The sequence below is a fragment of the Squalius cephalus genome (genome assembly GCF_949319135.1).
Source record: "Squalius cephalus genome assembly, contig: scaffold_72, whole genome shotgun sequence".
Classification (NCBI taxonomy): Eukaryota; Metazoa; Chordata; class Actinopteri; order Cypriniformes; family Leuciscidae; genus Squalius; species Squalius cephalus.
Window position 1 is genome coordinate 1,503 of NW_027645852.1, and position 25,998 is coordinate 27,500.

Consider the following 25,998-nt stretch of genomic DNA (forward strand, 5'->3'; position numbering starts at 1 on the left):
TTCACCCTGATCCCGGATGTGCAGCAGCCAATTTAAAAACACAAGTTCAGTTGCTACCTTCAATTTGTAATTATAAATAAATTGACTGTACAAATCATTTCAATTTATATTATATAAACAAGTTCAATCTTATATGGCCAGTGATCTGTGGATAGTAGCATCATGAGGTGTGTTTCCTTATATGACCCAATATAACGTTGTTAAATAGTAAATCAAATAGTCCTCACATGATTTACAGCACTAATCTGACATTAATTTGATCTCACTGATTAATTAGTTATTCCTCCATCACCATCATTAACCACAGTTCTATATTGTTAAACCAATGTGGTTCAAACAATGTCTGTGCGTAAGTCTTGATTAGACAGTTAATTTCTCCGACACATGAAGATAGTTTGTTGTAGGAGTACAACCAAAATAAGTGAATGTGGTCCTATGTGTCAGGAGTTTCTCGGGCATTAGTTCTGCAATTATTATCCGGCTAACTTACAGTACATTAATGTGATTTATGGTGCTGTACTGCACAGCTCTGTTTATGAGAAACTAGGAGAATTGCTACTTGCTGCCCACTACTAACATCACTGATGTATTAGAATAGACAGTGAAACATTGAATAACTGACAATATTGAAGAACAACGTTCAACTATTGCAGTGGTTCAATGGCAGACAGTTACTCCTCCGGCATTGCTGTTACACACAGCTGGCATGTGCTGAACCCAGACCACGGTGAAGCCAGATGGAGATGCGCCAAGTACACTACAAGAAACGTGTTTTCACTCATCCATTCTGCTTCACATTGGGAATGGAGATATCCGTCTGCTTTTGTTTGGAACGTTGCAGATCCTTCAGAAGGGCAGAAATATGATTGAACACATTTAACAGTGTCAAAGCTGAAAGTCTCCAGCATTTCAACATGTGCAATAACACGCACTTCCTCCCTATTCTCCTTCCCCTCCATCCATACAGCCTCCCCGCCAGGAATAACATGCAAACAATGCGCTGACACCTGCAGAATAGGGAACTGGTGAGGAGACATAATATCACTGGAGAAACAGGGAAAGTAAGAAGCAGACAGCTGACACTCGACGCAATAGAAAACACATTTCTTATAGATTTAAAATATGACTTTAAGTGCAAACTTTCAGATGTTTCCAACAGAACGTCTGCAAATAATATGGTTGCTATAAACATATGCGAGATTTATGGATGTGTTCGGTTTGATCTTACCATTAAAAGAATTGAAACGTTTGGCAGAACCTTTGAAAATCTCTTGAAGCTATGTACTGAGATTATTTACCCAGTTCATTTTAATTATGATTGATAACTCTTGGCTATTTTGATAAGAGCTGAGAACATCCATCTATTCAAGTTCCTTATGAAAACTCTGACAAAGTCTCGAAAACATTCCAGGTATGCGCTTCAGGAACTAAAACACTGCTGTATTACAGGAGTTTATGCAAAATGAACAACAAGCCACGACGAACTGGAGACCGCCTAACTGTAGACTATGAAACAGTGTGTCTGGAGTAAGACTCATTAATCCAAAAACAACACAGGAAAAGGAAGGGGGAGTTAACCTGTTTTATTTTGATGCAGGAGATAACAGATTAAAGTATGTTTGTGCAATTTGCACTTGACGATTGCTTTGCACTTCAAGTGCCAAAAAGACCTGGAACCAATTCATTATTTCAGAAGATGACAGACTTGAGTCTGTCTGAAAATGCAATGATTGCAATAATTCATGCTGTGACATTATGTTTTGAAATGCTTCATGTTGTGTCAGAATCTCCTGGGACGTATAACAGACACATCTGCAAAGTTGCGTAATTTCCCTTAAAGCTAAAATCTTTTCAATAAATGGATTAAAGGCAACCACAGTAATATCTTCCCAGAATGCTTTGTAATCCATTTAATTTATTATCTGACAACAAAATCACCCTAGTAAGTAAGATGCGCTTGCCAGAGACGTTATAAGGGAAGGAGGCCAAACACATATTAAAATAAATGGGAAAACAGGATTGCTCTTAAGACCTTACTCACAATTGATCCAACAGCATTTGTTGCTAAGTTAACAATACTCTAATAAGAATAAACAAATATTGGGCTGATATATTACATTGGGTAAAATATTTTATTTTTAATTAGATTTAAATTGATATCTATCGGTGTCCAATATATTATTCACAGGTAAATTAATTTTACATTATCATTGTCAATACTATATTTGCTTTCACTGGTTTTCTTTTTTTCCATTTTTTTGTCTTGATCCAGTGTTTGTCGCAAAGTTAAAATGTCATGATTATGCTGCTGCAAGTGACGATTTTTCATATCATTAACGGCAACTACAAAACTTGTAATTATTTGTTATTGTTACTGATCAAGAGATTCTGTTTTATTGCATTTTTTATTTCCTCCTTAAAACTGCAGTGAACCAAAGACAGTCTCAAAAACACGCTTTGAAATCGCTGGTGTTTCTGACGTCACAAACTACCTTGTAACCAATCAGATCAACGTGTGATCGTCAACCAGTGGATCTCTGAGCTGAGTGAGTGAGTGAGTGGAGGCGGGGCTCATTTGAATATTCATAGAACCGTGCATACTAAATAAGGCAAGGGTGTCGAGTTACATTCAAGATATTTTAAGCTATGAATACTTTTTTTTTTTCAAGGAAAAACGCTTACATATGTCATTTTCTGATCAAAGATGAGTTTTAAGGGATACAATTATTGACTACAGGGGGACCTAAAACAATAATATAACACAAGGAGCTGTGCTGATATTAATATTGAGTAACCTTTGACATATACTGTATTGCATGTGTGTTTTTGATCCAACAAAAATAATTCCAAACAAAGTCACAGCAGAATTGCCCGTTATGTTTCTAAGAAAAGCGTTTTCTTTCTTAAAGCTGTAATATTGACAGCTAGCTATTGATATTGGTACTGCAGTCCAAATTAAAAATATTGGAGAGAGTTGTTTTCCCGCCCCCCTCCTCAGACTCGACGCTCACGCGGGTTTCCAGATTGAGGACACGCAACAGAAAAGAGCCCAACTGACTGTGGAAAGCGGCAAGCCTTGCACTGCAAGTTTGTCAATTGAATTATGTTTTAATATGCCTAGGTCATAGAGCTTTATAGATGGATGACGAGGCTTTTTAGGTCGTGTAGAATCTGCCATCTCTGACCCAGTTCGTTTGCTGGCTTCCATGGCTGCAATATGCTGTGTTTTCCACTAACTGGCAACCCGGGGTGTCGGAATACTATTGGGTGAATTTGTAGTGGGCGGAGTCACAGACCAAAACAAAAACAGAAATTCTGACATGAAACGCACATTTTAAAGTAGAATAACTTGCTGAAGCAGTTTTTTCTGAAAAATAAGTATGTTAGCATGTTTTTCTAAATATCAGCAAACATATTTCTATAGTCAAATAAAATAAATAAATATATCAATGAAAAAGCCGTTTTTAACAAATTGTTTGAAAGAATGATTCAGTGATGAACTCATAAAGAAAGTCACTTGTTTTGATCCTGAATGAATCAGCATTTTTGAACAAATCCATTTAATGGATGATTCAATGACTCTCTCCTGAATGAATCAGTGTTTCTGAAAGAATCAATTCAGTGATTCAAATAAACACAGTCACTTGTCTCCAATTACTGTCGCCGCAAGAGTGAGGGGAAGTTATTCTGATTCAACATGAATTTAACACAATAATGATGTGCACCGATAAATCATATAGAATAAACACGGCAAGATTCCATAAAAAAAAAAAAAAAATTGTCCATTTTTAAATATATTGTAATAATGTTGCTGCCAACCATTTGCAACATCTTTTGCAGTGTGCATATGATGCATACAGTAGGTATCCAGTTGGTTATAGTTTGGAGCAGAGTTAATGTAATGCAAACACAAGAGATCTTGTCTGATATAACGGGCGAGAGGATGCATTCCAGGGCTTTAATGTGCAATAAGATATTGTGGTGTAATTGTAGCTCTGGGATCACAGCGAGACACGGGGGAAACCAGGCAGAGAGCGATAGAGAGAGAGATTTGAGGAATGCTGGGGTGTAATTACCCATGCCTGTTACGAGCCATAGGAGGGGTGGACGGCGAAGATAAGACGGCGCAGCCAAACCACACTTCCTTCAAAACACTCATTCTAAGCACCGGCTGATTAACACCTGTTATTTTTACAATGTCTTCCTTCAAACTCTTATTAAGTTTTCTATTATGCCAGAGTCGCCACCCTCTCTAGTGCACACTTGTTTTCATTCACTCAGAGAAGCGCACGGGACTCGGCACTGATGTCAGAGGACAAAAGGAGGTGGAGGGCGAAACTGAAAGAACACCCTTAAAGAAAACAAGAGGTGCATTCATTAGCCTGAAACCTCAGCGTGATTTTAACCCAATATAAAGTTTAACATTTTGACTAATATCCGCTTGCAGCTGAACTCTGAAAGCACACGATGACCTTAAAGCTTTGGCAACACCAAGCTACCAAACCTGTGCCATGAAGCAACTCAAGAAGATTCATCAGATTCCCTGCAGATGTGTTGATCTCTGTCGAAGGGGAACGTGAACGCTCTCGAACGCCACACTGACTCTGACGCTGGATTATCTGACCATTCTTATATATCTCAAACATAAACATCAAGTGATTTTCCCAGGGATTCTGTGAACGATGTAAACTGTTTTCAGAAACATTTACATATTAATCACAGTGCAGCCAGATATTTGTGTCAGAGAGGCATCATTTATTTCAAGAAGTAAAATGTATAATCATTTGTATAAGCACTGCCTGAGTCTGCAGTTCTAATCAGACAGCAGCTGAAGTCAGTGAACACACTTTCACCAGTCTGCCAGGAAGTAAAGTGTTGTTCACATGTTTCCAGGCAGATTTACCATGAGATTTAACTTGAAAATGTTCCGATAAGAGCATCTTATGTGTCAGTGGCAGGAAAACATTTCACATGATGATTTTAGAGTGGCCTTCTATTGTGGCCAGCCTAAGGCACACCTGTGCAATAATCATGCTGTCTAATCAGCATCTTGATATGCCACACCTGTGAGGTCAATGGATTATCTCAGGCAAAGGAGAAGTGCTCACTAACACAGATTTAGACAGGTTTGTGAACAATATTTGAGAGAAATAGGCTTTTTGTGTACATAGAAAAAGTCTTAGATCTTTGAGTTCAGCTCATGAAAAATGGGGGCAAAAACAAAAGTGTTGCGTTTATAATTTTGTTCAGTAATTCATTTGTGGTATTTCAAACGGGCAATCTTTGGTCTTATTAATCTATTACATGTTCCAGAGCAAATCGATTTCGGTTAAGGGGAAAATTAAGAATAAAATTAATCATAACTCTATATTTAGGCTATATTTCACTTGAATCCTGTAACTTTACTAAGAGCGCAGCTTGTACGTTTGACTGAATTATTTGCTTGTGTTTATTTCCATTTTGTCTTTTATAATGGCTATATTGTTAATTTAAATATTGTTATTCAATGAATTTTATTTTATATAAATAATATGTCGTATTTGCTATTGAGAAAGGATTGTGATATGGATTTCAGTGAAAGTTACATTATTACGCCATTAGAGGCAAAGACTGTCTTTATGAGTGAGTCAGAACAAGGAAGTTGTTTTAGCGCTGTCTGTCATGGGAAGGACAAAGACGAACATTTCCTCAGCGGACATTCAAACTGATTTTTTGGATATAATATTATGGACATGGACCTGAAGAATGAATGCTATATCAGATGCAGGTAACGCACTCGTTTAGTCGATCTCTATCTCATAAAACCACAATACTGTACTCTACATAATACAACAAGCATTAGTGAAGCGACTCAGCGTTCCTTCATTACTAGTTATAAAGTGATGTTTCAGAATTAGTAACGGAGGCTTGGGCTCAACTCGCTGTATATCAGTGATTACCCACAGCCGAATCACAGCCGTGCTGATATACAGCCATATCGCACTGCTACTCCTGTGATACTGCTCATATATAGTACAAGGTGCATAATGCTAGAGCTTTTATAGATATATAATAAATAAGAACGTTAGCGCCAGTTTATGAATACCCAGGATTAATTGTTTACCCCAGGTAAATTATGAGCAATGTGTGTCTTTACCTAGAGTTAACTAGATCAAGTGGCAAAAGCACTAATGTTTCTTTGTCTTGTTAATTAACAGTGCAAAACTCTGGACAACTGGACAAACTGGACACAGGGCAGAAACTAGAAACCCTTACCAGAGCAGCTACAGGAGTGGGCAGCCGGTTTATCTTCTTCACCAGACCTGGTCTGATCGAGCTCAGCAGTCTGAGAGAGAGAGAGAGAGAGAGAGAGAGAGAGAGAGAGAGAGAGAGAGAGAGAGAGAGAGAGAGAGAGAGAGAGAGAGAGAGAGAGAGAGAGAGAGAGTCACGATCAATGGAGGTTTCCACATCTGTCTGCATGAACAAGCAACACACACGATCAGGTTTCCTCACACCAGACGCTCTTCAGATACTGATAACATTCCAAAGAGAAATTAAAAGTTCCAAACAAATTCCTTTTCTTGTGTTGGAGTAAGATTTCTTTAGCGAGTGTTAGGCAGAAAAAAAGGTGTAAATGTGATTATCCTTTTGTGAGCGAAGGTGTCCTCGAGGGATACAATAATTTAGAGGGCTACTTGTTTGATATACTCAACAGTATTCAATTAATTATGAATATAACGTGCTTTTACTTTTACTTTACTTTTAATCACCATCATATGGGAAATAATAAAACATCTTCATACCCTGGTTCAGTCTTCCATTCCTGAAAAAGTTTCACCACAAGGGGACTTTAAATGATAAGGTGTTTCCTCACAAAAGTGGTTTATTCAGTGTAGTGAAGCCTACATCCATCAAAACAAACGGCCTCTGCTCTCCTTCCCTGCGTACCAGCGTTAGCATTAGCCGTCAGCTTCTTTGGCTAAAGGTTGCAGGCTTGCCTTCTCGTGGCTTTGCCAGCACTGCTCTGGACTCGCTCGCTGTTTACTGGGCCAAACGGATAAATGCTCCACACTGCGCACTTCAAATGAGTTTTGTTCCGCTTTTGAAGCGTTTGCTATCCGATGTTTCTCATGCGCAACACAAATGACAGCACATAATCAAATAGAGTTGGGTAACTTTGTAGTAGCACCAGTACATAGTTTTAGTCACACCGGCACAAAAAAAGTCACAAAATGATACCATTTAGTCACCGTCTGGAGCCCTGATTTACAGCGGATCTCTAATGGAAAGTTGGAGCTATTAATGTGCTTAGGGCAACTCACAGGCTCCACACAGGCTCCATGCTAGAGACCACTGGCATAAAGTCATAATGTGACCCTTAAATATTATTCTTGTTGGAGTAAAGGCCATGAAACGCATGCTGACCTTCAGCCGTCTGTTGGCCTAGTTTCTGTCGGCACCAGTTGGACCAGCATCTGTGGTTTTTGGGCGATTGAGTGTGTTGAATTGGCAGCAAAGCCTGTCGTTGAGAGAAATCATTCTGATTGGCTGTTCAACCGGTCCATGAGAATAACAACAGACGTGAAGTGCTCAACAGATAATCAGACTGTTCGTTTAGATTAAAACACAGTTTCTTTTACTGAGTAAGGGCTGAGAAAGCTAATGTGCAGTTTAGGGGCTCTGACTGAAGACAAGCACACTGAACTCAACAGTGTACAGATCCCGAAGGACTAAAGACTACACACACACACAACATGATCTGATAGACCATTAAATGTGCAGAACCATGGCTGTCAGGTTTCAGGAAGGAGAGCAAAATAAACGCCTTTCTGTAGTAAAACATTCAGGAAGTTTGTATGTTTTTGGTGTCGCGCTGGAGAAATGTTTAAGGAAACACCTGGAGCGTCTGAAAGGAATCAGACATGAGGGCTTTCACGGGCCAGACACACAGAAGTCACGCTGAGGACACACATTAATGCTGAAGATCATACATCATGCTTATATAGTAGCCTTGACCTGAAAACATCACTAACTGAAGAGCAGCTCGTCAGAATTAAAACCGTGTGTGTGACTCTAGAGTCCATCAACTTCCTGATGTCCTGAGGAGGATTTGGGTCGGAGCGTTTTTCATCTGAGCTAACCTTCAGCACACACACACACACACACACACACACACACACACACACACACACACACACACCTCTCTATGAAGCCTCCATTGTTTTCTAATATAACAGAGGCAGCATAGAGTCAGTTCAGAGCTGAAGTGTAATAGCCATCAATATAAGCAAAATATAAGAAAAAGATTGGAAACACATCTATTTTTGACCAATGTGTTCAGATTCGGATACTGTGACCTCAAAATTCTTCATTGCTAAAAAAGCGTAAGGGCCGTTTACACGACACCGTTTTCAACTCAAAACTGAGAACTTTACATGCGTTTTGGCCGTTCATTTCCACAACAGCAGCATTCTGAGGGCCTGGAAACGCAAACCTTTGAAAACGTGTTTCAGAGTGCAAGTTCTTGAAAGCGATGACGTTATCGTCTCCGTGCATAAAACAACTATTTGTGGAAACGGAGATGTCATGCGCATGTGTGTTCAGTCTATAGGCATGTAGTGTTTCTTTACAGGTGACATCGCCATCTACTGGCCTGACAGCAGAATACAGCGTTTACAGTCGCTGCCACAGATCCGAGTGCACAGGGATAGTTTAGACAACGCGACTGAATCTAGAAAACGGTCCGACTGTGGCGCTGAGGGGATGAGAGATGATGGCGTGTGCTTTAGTGTGGAAACATCTGTATGTCCAGCTCTTGTTAGTGTCATACATGCCATCAAATAAAGGTCTGCTGGATACGGTGGGGGAAAATGCAATTATATCAGAATGTTATCCGTGTGTCCCTGTGCTGGAGAAGCTCATTTTCACAGGCATTCACAGATGTTTATTACTTGTTTTTCCTGTGTGAGACAATAAAAATGTGATGGGAAACTGTCCTCACAAGAGTTCCTCAGAAGATCAGCTTCTTCAAGCTCAAGAAAACACCATGAACTTGTAGGCTGGATCCAGTTGTGTTTCAGATCCACCTGTCCTGAAGTGTCTAACTGTGATTGGTTGATTTTCATGTCAGTCAGACTGATCTTTCCTGTCTGAGCGAGCAGATCTTCAGCATTAAGAACAATGCAAGGTAATGTGTGTGTTTATGGAAAGGGGATTGTCTGTGTGTACATATTTATTAATGAGAAGCAGTGTTGATCTAAAACTCCCAACACAAACACTGATGTTAACAATTAGTCTAATGGAAACAAACGCTGATGAAAACTGGCCTTCAAAGCTTCTGCTCTCCTCAAACAAGGCTACACATATGAAATGAGACGTCTCCTGCAGCTTTACCCTGAGCAAAAGAGCCAGTGTTCACACACGTGACTCCTGGAGATCTCAACAACGACTCAACAGCGTCTCAACGGCGTCTCAAACAGTGACTGGATTTGCCCAGAAATAAAATGTAGATCAAGATGAACTCAAACATACCAAGACATAACAACAGTAGATTATATGCGGCCCACATTCAGTTTACAGCTTATATTTTTAACATTTGCGTCCATTTCAATGCTCGTAAATGAGTTTAGGACAACACCATACATTTTAATATATTATATCAAAAGTTATTACTTAAAGGGGTAGTTCACCAAAGCTTCTGTCATCATTTACTCATTCCAGACCCGTATGACTGATTTCTTCTGCGTTGGGGTCAAACATCATTAGACCCAGTGTTCTTCACTGAATTTTCATTTCTGAGTGAAATTATAATAATCCCGTATCCACCTCAAAACCAGCACTAGTGTTTCACAATACAACAACATAGTAGTTAAAGACACCGAACATAAAGTGGGAGTGAATATTCCTCAGGGTAGTGAGAAGGGATCAGTCCCACACCTACTGTACTAATCATCTCGAACCAAAGGAACAACTCCAGAACAAGCCTTAAACATGTCTAAAGTCCAGAACGTATAAGACTAGTTCTGATTAAAGCTGTCAGAGCTGAAGACAGTCATGTTTACTGTGCAGTGTCTCTCTGATGACGGAGGATGAAAGACGTGTCCCTGCTAAAGAAAACCACATCTGCCAGAACAAGACAAACTCCAGAAGACACATTTAAAAACGAGCATTAAAAAACGTTCACAAACATATGCAAAATGTTTGTTCCACAAAAAAACAGAAAAGGTAAGTAAATGATGACAGAATGAAACTTTTTGGGCACACTGCCCCTTTAAATGGATGGGTGGGTGGGTGTGTGTGTGTGTGTGTGTGTGTGTTTTGAGAGTTACTCACTCGCACAGTAAGATGCCGTTGTCAAGTCCAGCTCTGAAGTCCCTGTCAGAGAAACTCCTGCCGGTCACCGCCTGCAACACACACACACACACACACACACACGTGTTTATCACACAGCAGTCAAAAACACGGGTGTGTAGTTTTCAGTGTTTATACCAGCGTTTCTCAGAGAAGACTCTGGCATTACAATAGAGGAAATTCAAGATGGAAATCAACAACACAACAGGAAATGACCTTCTACGACACAGCGCAAATCAAAGCTTATTCCACTGCTTATTTCAGAGCAGAGAGAGAGAGAGAGAGAGCAGAGAGAGAGAGAGAGAGAGAGAGAGAGCAGAGAGAGAGAGAGAGAGAGAGAGAGAGAGAGAGAGAGAGAGAGTCTCTCTCTCTAACAGGCTTGGAGTAAGCGGCCGTCATTCCGGCTAAATCTCTTTCTCAGGCGAGTGTCATGCTAATTATTGCTGACATGTGGGATTTACCTTCTGTGCCGCTCGTGTTTTCCTCCCGCAGAGGCAACGTAAGCAGGTTACGCATACACAGTTTATATAGTGCTAGAATTACTACATAATAAAGCAGCTCATTTATTTAAGTGCATTTTACAATCCTTCCTCAAAATAGCTGAGATGTACTAAACGCTTTTATAGTCCAGAAAGAACAACTTGGCAGGAGATTGGCTGGAGTTACACACTTGAGCCTCGGATCTGAGGAGAAGACAAAGACACCACAATAGCAGTTTCTACGAAATACGAGTTTCTGGCATATATAACTTTTTTATGCTTTTCCCAACAAACAAAGCTAAAATTACACTATACTTAAGCAGTGTCTGTGTCCACTACAGTCGTTCATGAACTGTGAATAGAAGAAGAAAAACAAACCACATGTGTGAAAATAAAAGTCTCTGATTGTGGAATGGGGAAAAAATTATATATTTTATTATTCTGATATTCTCTTTAAAAGAATAAATATTTTAGTAGCATTTTTCTTAGTTAAAATAATCACTTCTTTACATGAATTAAATAATGCCAAATGTATTTAGTAAAAAGGACACTGGCCAAGATTAAACACTGTAGTCTCAGTCATTTCTCTTCTGCTGATTCATACTGTACAGAATCATCCACAGAAGGAGAGGATCAGTGAGTGTGTGTGCACTGGTCTCATAAAGACCAGGTAATGCAAAATGATCATTACACCATGATTATGACATGAATGTAATGCAGCATAATTCGAGATCAAGGATGTAAAATTTGTCCAGTAACAGCTGGACTCTACAAATGTATTTATACTGAACACAAATGAACACTTCACAAGATCTAAATGCAGATTTGCCAAAGTTTGGGAGGTATGTGGAATAAAATGTTTATTAGACATTCAAATACCAATCATTTCATTTAGCAAAGTTAGCTACTAGAGCAGACGATAGACCATTATATACTGGCTCGGCCAAATAAAAATGGACACTGTATTTTCCATTTAAACATGATCTGGCCTGATTGGCTTCAACAGAAGTGTTGGCTTGTATATTGATACCTGTTCATAAGGTAGTCAAAAGTACCGGTGCTTTGGGATCAATTCTGTACTGAAATTTTAAAAATGTGGTGATACCATCATTTCTGCAAACAGTCAATTTAAAGTCCCCCTGTAGTCAATCATTGTATCCCTTAAAACTAATCTCTGATCACCAAAATTACATATTTAAACGTTTTTTCCTTGACACCCTTGCCTCAGTTAGTATACGCAGTTCTATGAATATGCAAATGAGCCCCGCCTCCACTCACTCACACCAGCTCAGAGATCCACTCGTTGACGATCACACGTTTACCAGGTGTTTCCTTTACAACGCCGTAACTCGCTGATTCAATACCATAGTACGTTGCATCGTTGAAGAAATCAACGAGCTAGTCACGACTGTTTCGCAAAACTATATTGTTGCAAATTGGTTGTTCAACTGCGTTGGTTAATGACGTCACACAGGTGGTGGAGTAATAACTACTTTTAATGAATCGGTTTAAGATTGAATTAATGCTAGATATTTTGGTATAAATTACAGATATGACATCTGAGGACTATTTCTCATTTTTCTCAATTATTTTGCTTTATTTCCAGATTCAATCATAGGCTCGTTCTTACGCACTAGAGCTCGTTCACACATGCACACTCTTCAAAAACAGTGCTTTAAATCTCTTGACAAACTAAAAGACGTAAATGACATTTGTATGTATTCTAAATTAAAGACACAGGTCGTACTGAATGTCAGCTTTCTTATTTTGCTCAAGATAAGGATTTATTGAGTCCACATGTCATGCAAACAAGAAACTGCTTCTAACCACAGGTCGAGATCCGTCGTTCCAAACACACAACTCTGCGATGCTGTTTGCGAATGTTCATGTTCGTTTGAACTATGTTTTCGGGAAACAGACTCGTTGAACTGCTGATAACGACGGAGCTTGCGACCATAGTTGGCTAACGATGCTTTCAGGAAACGCATCCCTGATTGGTTTCAAGCCATGTTTTTGAGACTGTCTTTGGTTCACTGCAGTTTTAAGGAGAAAATACTCAGCAATGGTGTCGACTTGCTGGATAACTTTATTCTAGAGCTGCTATAAAGCCAAAACACTTTACTTTAAATTCCTATTATCATTGTAAAGCTGTTTTGGAACAATCTACATTGTTAAAAGCGCTATATAAATGAAGATGACTTGACTTGAATTGACTTATGAATCTGCACATGGTTTGACTTAAAGCATATTAAAAACACCACACAGACATATAAACAACATTAAAAGCTGGATTTACACCACAGGGGGACTTTAAATATTTAGAAGTTTGTGTGCATCAACATACGTTGAGGTATGCTATGCTTCTTGTAGGCTATTCTGTGAGTAGGTGGCAGTCTGACGGCATAAATAAGGTGAATTCAACTATAACAACAACAACAACAACAACAGAAAAGATTCATCATGGATGATAATGCACCAGGTCATGCTAAAACGAGACTTTAAGGAGGAGTGGGAGACAGAATTTCTCCTCACAAATGTCAAAGATCAAGCTGTGCCTCATCTGTAGAGCGGTGGCCAAGAGACACAGTGTGGAGAGACATTTCACCACAACCCAAGAGACCTTCAGTGGCCTTATCCACCGGGTGCATTACTGAGGAAAGAAAAAGTTAGCAGGCAGCAAAAAAAAAAAAAAAAAAAAAAAATCACAAGCTGCAACCGAAGCTTCATTTTGAGTTGCAAATTTTTGGACGAAACACAAAAAAACATTCTGAGATGTCAAGAGAGCAATGACTGTGATAGCAAACTCTCTGTTTAAAGATCACAAGAGTGGAAATGAAATAATGTCCGCACTCTCCGATGTTCAACTCGGAGATAATACAATAACGAGACGAGTCATGGCTGTCAGCGAGCGTAATGGAGCAGCTGGAGAAAGACTTGGGTTCCTGCGGATGCTTCTCCATCCAGTGTGACGAGTCTGTGGAGCAGCTCAAGGTTTTCATCAGAATGGTTTTCAGTGAAAGAGGAATTTCTGACAGTAATTCCCCTTCAAGACAACAACGAGGAGTGTTGATGTTTATAATGCGGTGAAGAAGTACTTAATGGACAAGAACGTGCCATTTGAAAAGCTGGTAACAACTGATGACTACTGGATCTTTCCTTCCTAACTCACATCACTGGGAAACTGAATCATCTGAACTGTGAACTGCAAGGCAAACGCAAGACAATCAGTGACATGATCAGTGCTGTAAAAGCATTCAAAGCCAAAATCAGCCGTATTTACAGGGGAAGAAATTACATCACTTTCCATCCATGCAGTCGATGCTTCTGCATCTGAGGTCTTTGACAGGGCATTACATCAGTACTGTGAACTCTTGAACAGGCTTGGACAAAAATCTGAGGACAGATTCAGTGACTTTGATAAGCTGGAACCATGTGTGTCCTTAACTGCAAATCCTTTCATGCAAGTGGACATTTTACATATTTCTGAGAAACTAAGTGATGCATATTTACCTTGGTTTCTAGGGAGCTTGAGATGGAGTCTCTCACTCTAAAAACTGACATTAACCTCAAAGCCCATCAGGGGGCAACAGACTTTAGAAAACCTGTTGACCCAGAGAAATACATTCATATGTGCACAGCTGTCTGTCTTTTTGGTTCAACTTAGATGTGTAAATCTGCATTTTCAGCTATGAATTGTATTCATAACAAACACAGAACAGGCCTTACATTTGGAGGGCTGAATTCAAGTTACAGTGTCTTTACTCAAGTGATAATAGGGCATTTGTGAAGTGCTGAAATACCATGAAAACGGTTTGATCTACTGTCTGGTACTTTCACTCTTGATACCATGGACCTACCTAAGAAACCCATTCTGACCCTGTCCAGTCCAAACTCTCAAACCCTTGAACAAATTTGGGAACATTAATAAAAACCCTCCAGAACTGGCCAGCAGTATTTTATAGGTCTGTGGAAGATCTGGAACATTTAGTGTGCCTGATAAACCATTCAACCGAACACATATAAAGAATATTTACGAGAGAGCTGTCCATCATAAGAACAGCTGTTTGTGGAGTAGAGCATCAGCATATGAGCCCGTACACACAGTAGCTTCTGGCCGACGCATGGCATTACTTCACAATGGAAAGCGCGGCGCAGGTCGCCCCGGGCCGCTCCACAGTCGCTGGAATGCTGCTGCGCGCGGAATGCATCCCAGTGCGCGTCCGCATTGTTTCCCTAAACAATCAAAAGATGTTTCCTTTTTTCTGTGGCTCTGCTCCCGGCGGACGCTTTAATGACATAACAACAGCCCATTCTCACGCATCCGTGTCCAAGTTTACCACTTCCCCGGCTTTGTTGTGCTCAGCAGGAGGAATCCAGATAGGCACAACACAGAAAAGTTACTAAAGCAAAACCAAGGCAGAGATTTTCTCATGAGAAGAACAGCATGCTGATGATGATCTGAACAGCAGGAGATGTTTGAGTGAAGCATCTCTCTCCAAACCTGAAGGCGACGACTGTAAAATGATGATGATGTTTCAGTGGAGGTTTTACAGTTTATAACTGAACATATAAGTGATGTAATGTTAATATACTGTACCAACCCACTGGCAAATACAATCTGCTTTGCCACGTGATGAATTAAACTTAATCAAAACTAGCACTTCTATGAATAATGACCATTAGAGCGACAAACAACTAAAATAATGGAATAGAAAAGAAAAGAATAAGGAAAAGAAATTCTTCAACTGAAATAGAGGAAAAAAATATTTAAATAAAAATGAATGTGATTTGTAGGAATGTCAAACTCACTGCCTCTCCTGTTTCCCCAAACCAGTTCAGCACAATCTCCACCCAGCAGCCGATTCTGAAGATTTCATTGGTCAAGCCAATCACAGTGCTGACAGCCTACACCAAACACTGATCTCCAACTCCAGCCTTCACCTTAACCTTGGCTAATGAAATCTGGGGTTTGAGGGGAAAAAAATCCACTTCCCTAGATTCTGACCTCTGCCTGGTTCTAGGACTTCATTTCCCACAATCCTCTGTCAATCATCATTGGAATCAGCTGGTTGTCATTAGCCAACGATGTGAAGTCTTGTTTGCTTCGGCTTCAATTCAATTCAAAGAGCATTCCTGTATGTTGTTTCTATGCCTGTTCTCTCGTTTGGATTGCTTATCTACTGTTTTACCATTAATTATGTAGTAATTCATAGTTTTTTTACTTGCAAAAAAAATAATAATAATAATGACAATGCGATATTAAACTTAGTTTTACAATGATTTTCCAATTTTTACTATATATAGTAAGATCACTTACAGTTAACAGGTTTTTACTGTAGCATTTATACAGCCTTTTTTGTAAAAAAATTAAGCAAATTCTATTTTTATTATTAAAGATTATTACATATTTGATTATGACTTGAGGCATTGAGCGTTATTTTTGTATAATTACCACTAGTTTCATCTCTCTTTCACTCCCTCTCTTCTCACATTATACAATCACTTCAGCTTCATCTCAATTTATTTATTCAGTAGCCATATAACAAACTGAATAATGTAAAGTCATTTTCATGAATTAAACAAGCCCCGATACGAATTACTCAAACTTTCTCTGTAAGGTGCGATACTTGACACATAAACAGAACTGAATGGAAACAGAAACGCCAGCCTCTCACTGATCTATTCCATACAAATCCTCATATCACAGCATGATCTCACTGCCGAGTCCTTGGAAAACTTCTTGACTTTTGAACTAGCTTCAAAGGCACCAGTGTCCAATCAGAGCGGATTCCTGCTACTGATGAAAATTACCAACAGCACCAAAGCAAACCCTCAGAAACAGACCCAACCTGTTTCCATGGTGATCTCAAGATCATTTTCATAAACCAGCAATCTGAAAGGAAAACCACAGAGTCTAAACACCATCATCAAGTCTGCTACTTCAAGCAATTATCATGCTTCCAGCTACACTTAATTGCTGTACAGTTTTCATGAAGAGGTATTGTGAGATCAGAAAATGGGCATCATTCATTCATGTGCAGTCCTGGCCATCAGACAATAATCCAACTGACTGACTGTATTAGAGTTTTAATGTTTTAATTAGGTTTACATGTTGTCTTAGTCATTTTAGTCCATTTTTTTCCCTCTTATCTGTTTTGTGTGTATATGTCTTTAAATGATTATAGGTCTGATCACTCACATGACAGGAAACAGGAAATAGACAGCATAAAGGAGGCAGCATGGCATGCAAACATGATTGTTGCTCACATTACGATCAAAGGGCGATCACCAGCAAACTGGATGTGGAGTTACCTTTCTGGACTTTTCTCTCCAGCACTATTTGGATCATCACTTCCGTGGACTTTGTACTGTATATACACCGGTGGACATTACTCACATTCACTTTGGGACTAGCAACACGCCAGGATTCTTATGGACTGTTTTATGGTGCAAACAGACTCCACGCTTTTAACAGCCTAAGTTATTCTAGTTTTATTGTGTTGTTTTAAGTTCCTTGTGAATATTGTAAATGCACTTTATTTATTCATCTTTTTTCTGTTGTCTGTCTCATCATTCTTAAACACGCTCATCCTCACACAGTTTGATCGGACGCCAATTTTAACTCTTGTATCTCAACCGATTGAGCTGAGTGTTACAGCACGTGACCAACAGAAGATCGATACTGTCTGTTTACACAACAATGTTTTCAACCGTTTTTAAAAACGTAAAACTTTATGCGCCTTGGCCGTTCATTTACACAACGGTGTTTTGGGTGCCTGAAAACACAAACTTTTGAAAATGCGTTTCAAAGTGCAAGTTTTTGAAAAGAGTCTTCATGTAAACAACAGAAACGAGAAACTCTGAAGACGATGACGTCATGCACATGCGTATACCGTGTTCAGTCTATAGTGTTTTATCGCCATCTACTGGCCTGGCAGCAGAATACAGTGTTTTTAGTTGTGTGAATGGGGATCATTTTGACAATGATGTCATCTATACACTGAAAACTCGAAGGAAAATAACAATAAATTGGTGCATCATGAATTGAGAAATTATTCTGGATTGATTACATTTTTTTCTGAATGCATCGCGATTCTCTCTTGAATCGATTCTGAGATTAGTTTTTAACAGCAGATGGCACTGCGTGCTCTAGAAACATCCGTAATCTGCTGGCTTCCAATGCTTTACACACACCACTTGAATCTTCCATAATATAACCATTCATAAAGTTTGAAAAGGTTGTTTGCAGTGGGATGTTTACATTAATCTCACGTCATAAAAGCATTCTGAGGTGCAAGTACAACAGCCAAGTGTTGTTCTTCGTGAGCATTTGAGCGTGCGCGGTTAAAAACTAGCCTAGAGCACAATCTGCTGTTAAAAACTAAGCTCAGAATCGATTCGAGAGAAAAGCGTGATGCATTCAGAAAAAAATGGAATTGATCCATGAATCGCAATGCATCAATTTATTGTCCATGTTCAAAATCTAGTTTGAGGCCCCTTTAGACCTTCAGTGTGACAGAGAATGTTATGCGTTATTCATATAATTATTGTTTTTTGACCGGCAGACAGAAAGCACTGGAAGAAGAGAGAGGGAAGAAGCAGAGACTGAGAAGCCCATGGCATATTCTCAGAGTGTTCTTAAAGACACTGGTAAAGGCACTTGATGTGTGTTACTGCTGTGAACTGTTCTGAGCTGAGGATCTGTCAGACAGCAGGGTTATAGAGTATGGAGAGTCAGACAGCAGGGTTAGTGTACGAGGAGAAGAATGCTCTCTTTCTTCCTGCGGTCTGAGAAGCTCCAGGATCCCGGCGGTTCAGCCAAAGGTTAGAGGCTCGACCGTCTCAGAGCTCAGGCTCGATTCTCTCCGGTGACAGAGAGGAACTGATGGAGCTTCTCACCATATGGCAGTGTGTGTCAGTGTCCAGACGTCTTCAGCATCTTCTGATCTGGCAACACTACAAGCACTTACTCTGGTATATTTACCAGCATGAATTATATACTTTCAATACATTTGACATAACATCTTTATGAGCTAAATAGAATATTCAGATGAAAATATAGTTTTTTTTTTAATCAGAATTTAATTGGCTGTGATATTATAGGGTAATATCTTTACAAGTTTTTATACAGATACAGTCACACACACATACATACATACATACATACATACATATATATATATATATATATATATATATATATATATATATATATATATATATATGATAAGTATTTTTTAATGATAATACCAATGCATGCATGTGTGTGTTTTATCATGTTGGTTTCTAAACAGACTATTATTGTTTTTTATTAAAAACAGATCTGAAATCAACACTATACTGTAGATATAATGCATCACGATCCATGCTGATACATCAAGCTTGTCATTTTGAGCTGTACAACAGATATATCGTCTTTATTTCTTTGTTTTGTCTTATTTTCAGGGCCGGTTCTGGACATTTAGGCCCCCATCCACTTGACAAAAATATGATTCCTAATATTTTTATTTATACAACATCTGTAATTCATATTTGATTATTTTAACTTGTATGTCTATATTAATTCAACTTTAACCTATAGAACGAAAGGTCATCTGGACCGTGTCTAATTCCTCTGTAAAGGATGCTATCACAACTTTGGCCATGATTTGTATTTATTTATATATTTTATTTGTTTTCAGTAATTTATTTACAGCAACACATTCTCCCACTGTTTGCGAATAACAAACAGTATCATTACAACAACAACAAAAACACAGTAGCACTAAAATGAAAGGGGAAAAACATAAAAAATGCTCTAGTGTGTTTTCTCTGTGACTGCGTATAGAAACTTTAAAGCTACACTGTGTAACTTTTTTAGTTGATTCTTAGCAAAAAACACTTAGTTCTTTCAAAAATATATGTGCTCATTAATGTATATTTACTTCTTTCAAGTAATAAAGTATTCTCTTAAGTTTATAATCTGCCATTGAAAGTACATACGGGTGAGGGGTTCGAATGCCGGTCGCCATGTTGCCCCTCCATCTTGAAACTACATTAGCCAAAGAGGGACATACCTGTAAATTTAAGCTTCGCCTTTCGCGCTTTACACTCAGTGACACCGTGACGAATGCGAGGGGGAGATTACTCGCGAGCTCGCGAGTGCCGGCAGATTTGAAAGATAGTGTGGTGTGTGTGTGTGTGTGTGTGTGTGTGTACTCACATTTGAAAGAGATAATTAAAACGTCAACGTGACAGACAAATCAGCAAGACCATAGTCAATACTGGAGTAACTTTTCCCAGATGGAAAGAGCTCATGAGGAGAAAAGATTTTAAAACGGACGCCGAGGTTGCCTGCTTTCTTCTCGACAGGTAATTCAGCCTGTTGTAATTCATTTGTGTAAATTCGAAGTTTTATAGTTGCTTGTCTAACCATAGCATGGTTGTGCATAACGCCAGAACGACCTCTAGTATAACTTCATCCTCGCGTCAATGGTGAAAAAGTATTGTTTACCTTGTAACATAAATCTGTGCTGCGACGGATCACAGGTGATGAATAGTTTTAAAGGTGCAATTTTTTAAGCTGTATAAAAAAAGGACACTGTAAATTTTAGTTATTTTTAATTGCTTTTACTTTGTACACATTGTAAAGTTAGCCTAATCTGATTATGCTGGGATAGCCGATTCCAAGGGTGACGTTTACCTCCTGACATCTGTCCTGTAGTTTTATTCATTTTAGACGTATTGTTTATTATTGTCATGGATGAAGTCGATAACTGGAAGCCATGTTAATCTTGGAATAATACGGCCACCGTAGGAGTTTAAATTGGAATTGAGAGGAACAGAAACTAATTTTCACTGGGTAGTCATATACAATTTCACCGCTAGATGGGGGTAAAAATCACACAGTGTAGCTTTAACTTGAGTAGTCTGCTAGTCAGCTCCTGACGCAATGTCATAATACACGTGAATTCAAAGTGTCTGACAGTCTGGATCTGTCCACGGCACTCACACTCTTTTAAACTCAGATTAAACCAGCAAATGATCTCTCCTGAAATGACATTGGTCAATAGAACAAGGCCCAGTTTTAGCCTAGGATACATTACAATACCATTATAAAGTTCATGTTAGTTGATTGGTAAGTTATAACGGGTGATGGCTGCCCTATGTTTGAACTGGTCAGATTCACATGTAAATGTGTCCACTTCTCCACAAAGACATGAACGTGGCAGGAGAAGAACAGAGGAAACTTTACAGTGACCTACACACTCTCTGCGCTCAGATGAATAATGGATGCTCTCACCACGAGCACAAACTAAAGCAGGCCAGAGAAGATCGGCGCTGCCCCAGGGGCTGATGGGAACAGACTGGAGGATTTCTGCCCCACTTTCTGTTTTTAGAGTCGCTCAGATCTGCAGAGCCAGTCCAGAATAACCTCAGATGTGCACAGCTTACATGAGATTCACCCGAGCACACCTGTGTGTGTGTTGCCGAGGGGGGTGTGTCCTAGCATGATTGACAGAAACAGGAGAAGCTGCAGGAGTTTAAACAAACAAACTCTGGCAGGGCCGAACAATAGAAGTCTTTTAGTGACCCTGACAAGTAATGACAGATAATGACGACGAGCTATTACTAGCGTATTATCCTGAGGAATCTGCGCTCCCCTTCCCCAAAGAACAGAATTATCACTCTATACAAACACTTGAAGCAGTTCCTGTCCGTAACAATGGGTATTTTTATCTCAAGGTTTCAGGAAGAATGTTTTACCTAAAAGTTCTTAACTAGTAAGAAATCCAACTTCTGTTTCTAGAGGGGAAGAATCAGTGTGTCAAGGAAGATGACTTAGGCTTTCCATCCCCATCTAGTTAAGTTATTCACTCGATCAAACCAAGCGGCAACCTTCCCGTCTCTCTCTTCAATCCAACACTGAAGCGACTTAAACTGCAGTTCATCCACTGGCCACTAGAGGCCGGCTGCAGAAGAGAGTAAATCCCATAAACCCCCATGGTAAAATGCCCAACATTACAGCAGAAAAAAACGCGTTTACAGTCTGGTGCTAAAAGTGGTTTTAGTCTATATAGCTAATTTTGCCCTTCACGAAGACTGTGAGGGGGTGATTTTTTTCATTTTCGTTTATCTGGGAGTGACGTGCTGCCAAGATGGCGACGGCCGGCTCCGCCCACTTTGGGCTTCAAAAATGCTCTTCAGAAATATATGAGTTCCAAAATGGCTAACCTTTACGAGCTAATTGAAATATATACAGACTAAGCATCATACTTTTATGTCAACAATAAAGCTACAAAGAAATGGTTTATAATAATCAGTGCAGTCATGAAACCTCTGATGGTGCTGATAGATCCCTGATATGTAGAGATATCATCGTATATTACATGGCACAAGCTGATTGGCCTCTGCTGTGTCTGCAGCCAATGAGCTCGCTTGCTCAACACTGTAACCCGGTGGTCTCGCCCCTCCACCTCCCCAGCTCCGCCTGTCTAGATCTGACACTGGGCATTATGTAGCCAATCTATTCCTGCCATAATCAAATACATTAACATTGTCATTATCCTTTGACATGCTAAAACTATTCCGAGAGTGAAGCTATAGTGTTTGTTCAAACTAATGGTATTTTGTTTTATATTTGCTGGGAAGGTCAACTCACAATTACATTTTATAGGTACAAAATCAACCTATAAATTCACAAGTTGTACAAGTGTTCAGTGAGGACAGAAATATAACTTGATCCTGGAAACTTTACACATTGTGCATAGTTAGGACTAGGAGCTACAGTAGATGTTATTGACATATCATACAAATAATTTATCTGCCGAAGTTCAAACTGAGCATTATAATGGGGAAGAAAGGCGATTTAAGTGATTTTGAACGTATCATGGTTGTTGGTGTCAGACGATCTGGTCTGAGTGTTTCAGAAACTGCTGATCTACTGGGATTTTCACACAATCATCTCTAGGGTTTACAGAGAATGATCCGAACAAGAGAAAATATCCAGTAGGAGAAAATGCCTTGTTGATGCCAGAGGTCAGAGGTCAGAGGAGAATAACCAGACTGGTTCAGCTGATAGAAAGACAACAGTAACTCAAATAAGCACTCATTACAAGCGAGGCCTACAGAAGCTCTGAACGCACACCATGCTCAACGACATGTCAGATGAGAACAGAAAACTAAGAATAAGATTCACACGGCCTCACCAAAACTGGACCACGGAAGACTGGAGAAACTGATGAGTCTGGATTTCTGCTGTGACGTTCAGATGAAGGGTCAGAATCTGGTGTAAACAACATGAAAACGTGGATCATCCTGCCGTGTTTCAGTGGTTCAGGCTGGTAGTGGTGTAATGGTGTGTTATATATTTTCTTAGCCTCTTACACTGTAAACCCCAATGTTGTCATTAATAAAGAAATCAAGTTATCATAACTTAAAGGTTGTATCAGCGATTTCAGGCCCAAACATAATCTTTCCTAACGATCCGCTAGCTGCCCGCCCCATAAGCATGCCGTCAAAAAAACGTGTCACCAAAATAAAGTGTTCAAACCAATCACCGACAGGGGGAGGGTGTTGTGAGGTTTTCGCGTGCAGCCGTCATAGGCAGCCGTGCACGAGCACAAAACCTCAACACCCGCCCCCTGTCGGTGATTGGCTGAAACACTATTCATTTTGGTTTTGAGTGGTTGGTGAAACCAGTTGTTTTTGTGTGCAGATCTCAGAGCCTATAGGCTGCCTACAGAGACGTGGTTTTTTGACGGCCTGCTTATGGGGCGGGCAGCTAGCGGATCGTTAGGAAAGATTAGATGAATGTGATCATTTATGTTTGGGCCTGAAATCGCTGATACAACCTTTATCATTACTTAGAATAGCAAGTTTTTGCATCAAAAAATTAAACAGTTGAGTTTAATGTACTCATCTGGCAGCAAAAATCTTTCGGGTTAAGATTTTAAGTGTTATGAACTCAAAATTTCAAGTTATTTAAATGATTCGCTATGTCTCTATTTAATATAATTGGTCGTACCTGAAATTCAGCCTTTACAACACGCTGATTGGTCGATACACAAGGCAGTAATGAATTTGCTGATGCAGGCAGCAGCACAGAGGCACTGACACTGCATAAAAACAGTAATTTCGGGGTTAAAACGGAGCCGGCCCGTCCATCACTCGCATTTGGAGCTGATTAACACAAGACTTTCAATTCCTGACACCTGTAAATTAAATCTTTTTTGAACCGACTACTGTCTCGAGTCTCGAGTCTGTTCTTCCCCCGCTGACTCACTGCAGTTCTTGCGCGCGCAGAAAGCGTCTGGTATTTTCTGAGGCTGAGAAAACTAAAATGGTAAGTGTAAATTCATAAAACCATTTTAAATAACATGTTTGCCAGAACATAACATCAACATTTGTTCAATGTTCTAACAGTTTTTTAACTCTATTTTCTAGGCCGACATTGTTTTCGAGCCGTTTATTCCCGCTCCTGCTCCATGCAAATCTTGCACGCTGACAACGTCCGGTATTTTCTGTGAGATTTACATCAGACGAAGGTAAGTTTGAATTCATAAAAACATTGAGATCTTTCAAGGTTCTCAACACACGCCTGAGGAACAGAACGACACATTCACACACACACGCTCACGGATTGACAGCGCTGTCATCATTACTGGACAAACACACTGTGACTCCATAACCACCTAACCACCACACATCTCATGATGACAGGAGAACACCTGTGTACACAAGCAGAACAATCTGCTCCGTATGAACCCAAAAACTGAGAAATACAGACACACAGAAACAACCTGCCATTGATCAGTTTTCCCTGTGAACACACACACACTCTCGTTACATAAAGCCCAGCATTACTCAGCCATCATCACACTGTATTCACTCTCATTACAGCTCAGATGACTCACAACAATATGAATTAGACACTATTGGCCATTTTAATCATTAGGTTGACATTGGACAATATTAAGACTCTCTTTCTGGGATACTTGATTCTGATTGGTCAGTTGTAGCTTTGAGAGGTCAGATATTTTTGCATAATGATGCTAAACTGGGCATTTCATCACTGTCCATGGCAACATACCAATGATTCTTGACAATATGTCGGCTGTATCTTAAAAAAATCCAGGATGAATATTTTTATTTATTTATTTTGAGAAAATAGTCAATAGTTGTGTCATGTGTCTCATTTCTCATAAGTTAATAATAAATGTATTGTAATATAATATCACCACAAAAAGATGAATCACAGCGAAGATTTCTGTATGTTCCTCAGTGAATTTAATGGAGAACAGATGAAAAACTGCTGCTAAAATATTTAGCTTCTTCTCACACATTCACTGCTTAAAGAGTCATGAAACCCTAAATTAAATTCTGTGTCAAATCAACCAAATTCTGGAATCCTCCCCAGCTCAAATATTTGATTTCATTAATATTGTATCTACTAATCTCTGTGAACAAATAAAATAATGATGCTTCCATCTTTCTAAAGTAATTTTTACACCCCTGTAATTTTGCTCCAATTCTCAGGTAAAAATGGTCATTTTGACCCCCTCTACAAAATAGTGGATTACTCAGTAAATGTACATCTGAGACTGTGACATGTAATATTTTGTAGGGATGCACGATATATCGGCCAGCATATCGGTATCGGCTGATGTTTGTTTTTAATGTTATCGGTATCGGCCCAATAAGAAAATTTTGCCGATCTATTAAAGCTGATAAATAATGGACTGTTTCCATCAGCTGAGACACTTCAGATACACACTGTTCAACATGATGGGTTTGAATAGCTTGAAATATGATTGTAATCACTTCAAAAAAGGAAATACAGTTCAGTGCAACATGAGCAGCGCAAGTCTGTCATATCGGCTACATAAAATTATAATATAATTATAAGAACATTATATATAATTGTGTGCTTGAAACATGGGTTTTAATGGTGAGACTTTTGTTTTGTGTGGCTACAATCAAATGATGAATGTAAAACTCAAGGCCCAGTTTATTTAAAGCTACAATATGTATTTTTTTTCGCCGCTAGCGGTCGCTAACCTCTTACAATAACAAAGGCGTAGGTTGATGACGCAGTGATAAGCGGAATCATGGATCCTGTCATCATGCGTCAGGATCTAATATTGTTTATGGATGAGTGAATACACTGATGTTTTTACCATGACTGTGGAATGAAGTAGGGCACGAGTGC

At 39.3% G+C, this 25,998-nt stretch overlaps 1 protein-coding gene across 1 annotated transcript in view; it reads right to left on the minus strand.

Annotated features, from left to right (window-relative positions):
• Positions 1–778: 778 nt before the first annotated feature.
• Positions 779–25,998, minus strand: part of LOC307154097 (LIM and calponin homology domains-containing protein 1-like) — a gene marked incomplete at its 3' end in the record, with an annotated part of 57,849 nt that continues 32,629 nt past the window's right edge. The window contains exons 2-5 of the mRNA XM_079898874.1: positions 10,312–10,382; positions 6,256–6,325; positions 933–1,007; positions 779–844 (exon numbers count right to left, since the gene is read on the minus strand). Of these exons, the coding sequence (XP_079755000.1) occupies positions 779–844; positions 933–1,007; positions 6,256–6,325; positions 10,312–10,382 (282 nt within the window). The remainder of the gene's footprint in view (positions 845–932; positions 1,008–6,255; positions 6,326–10,311; positions 10,383–25,998) is intronic.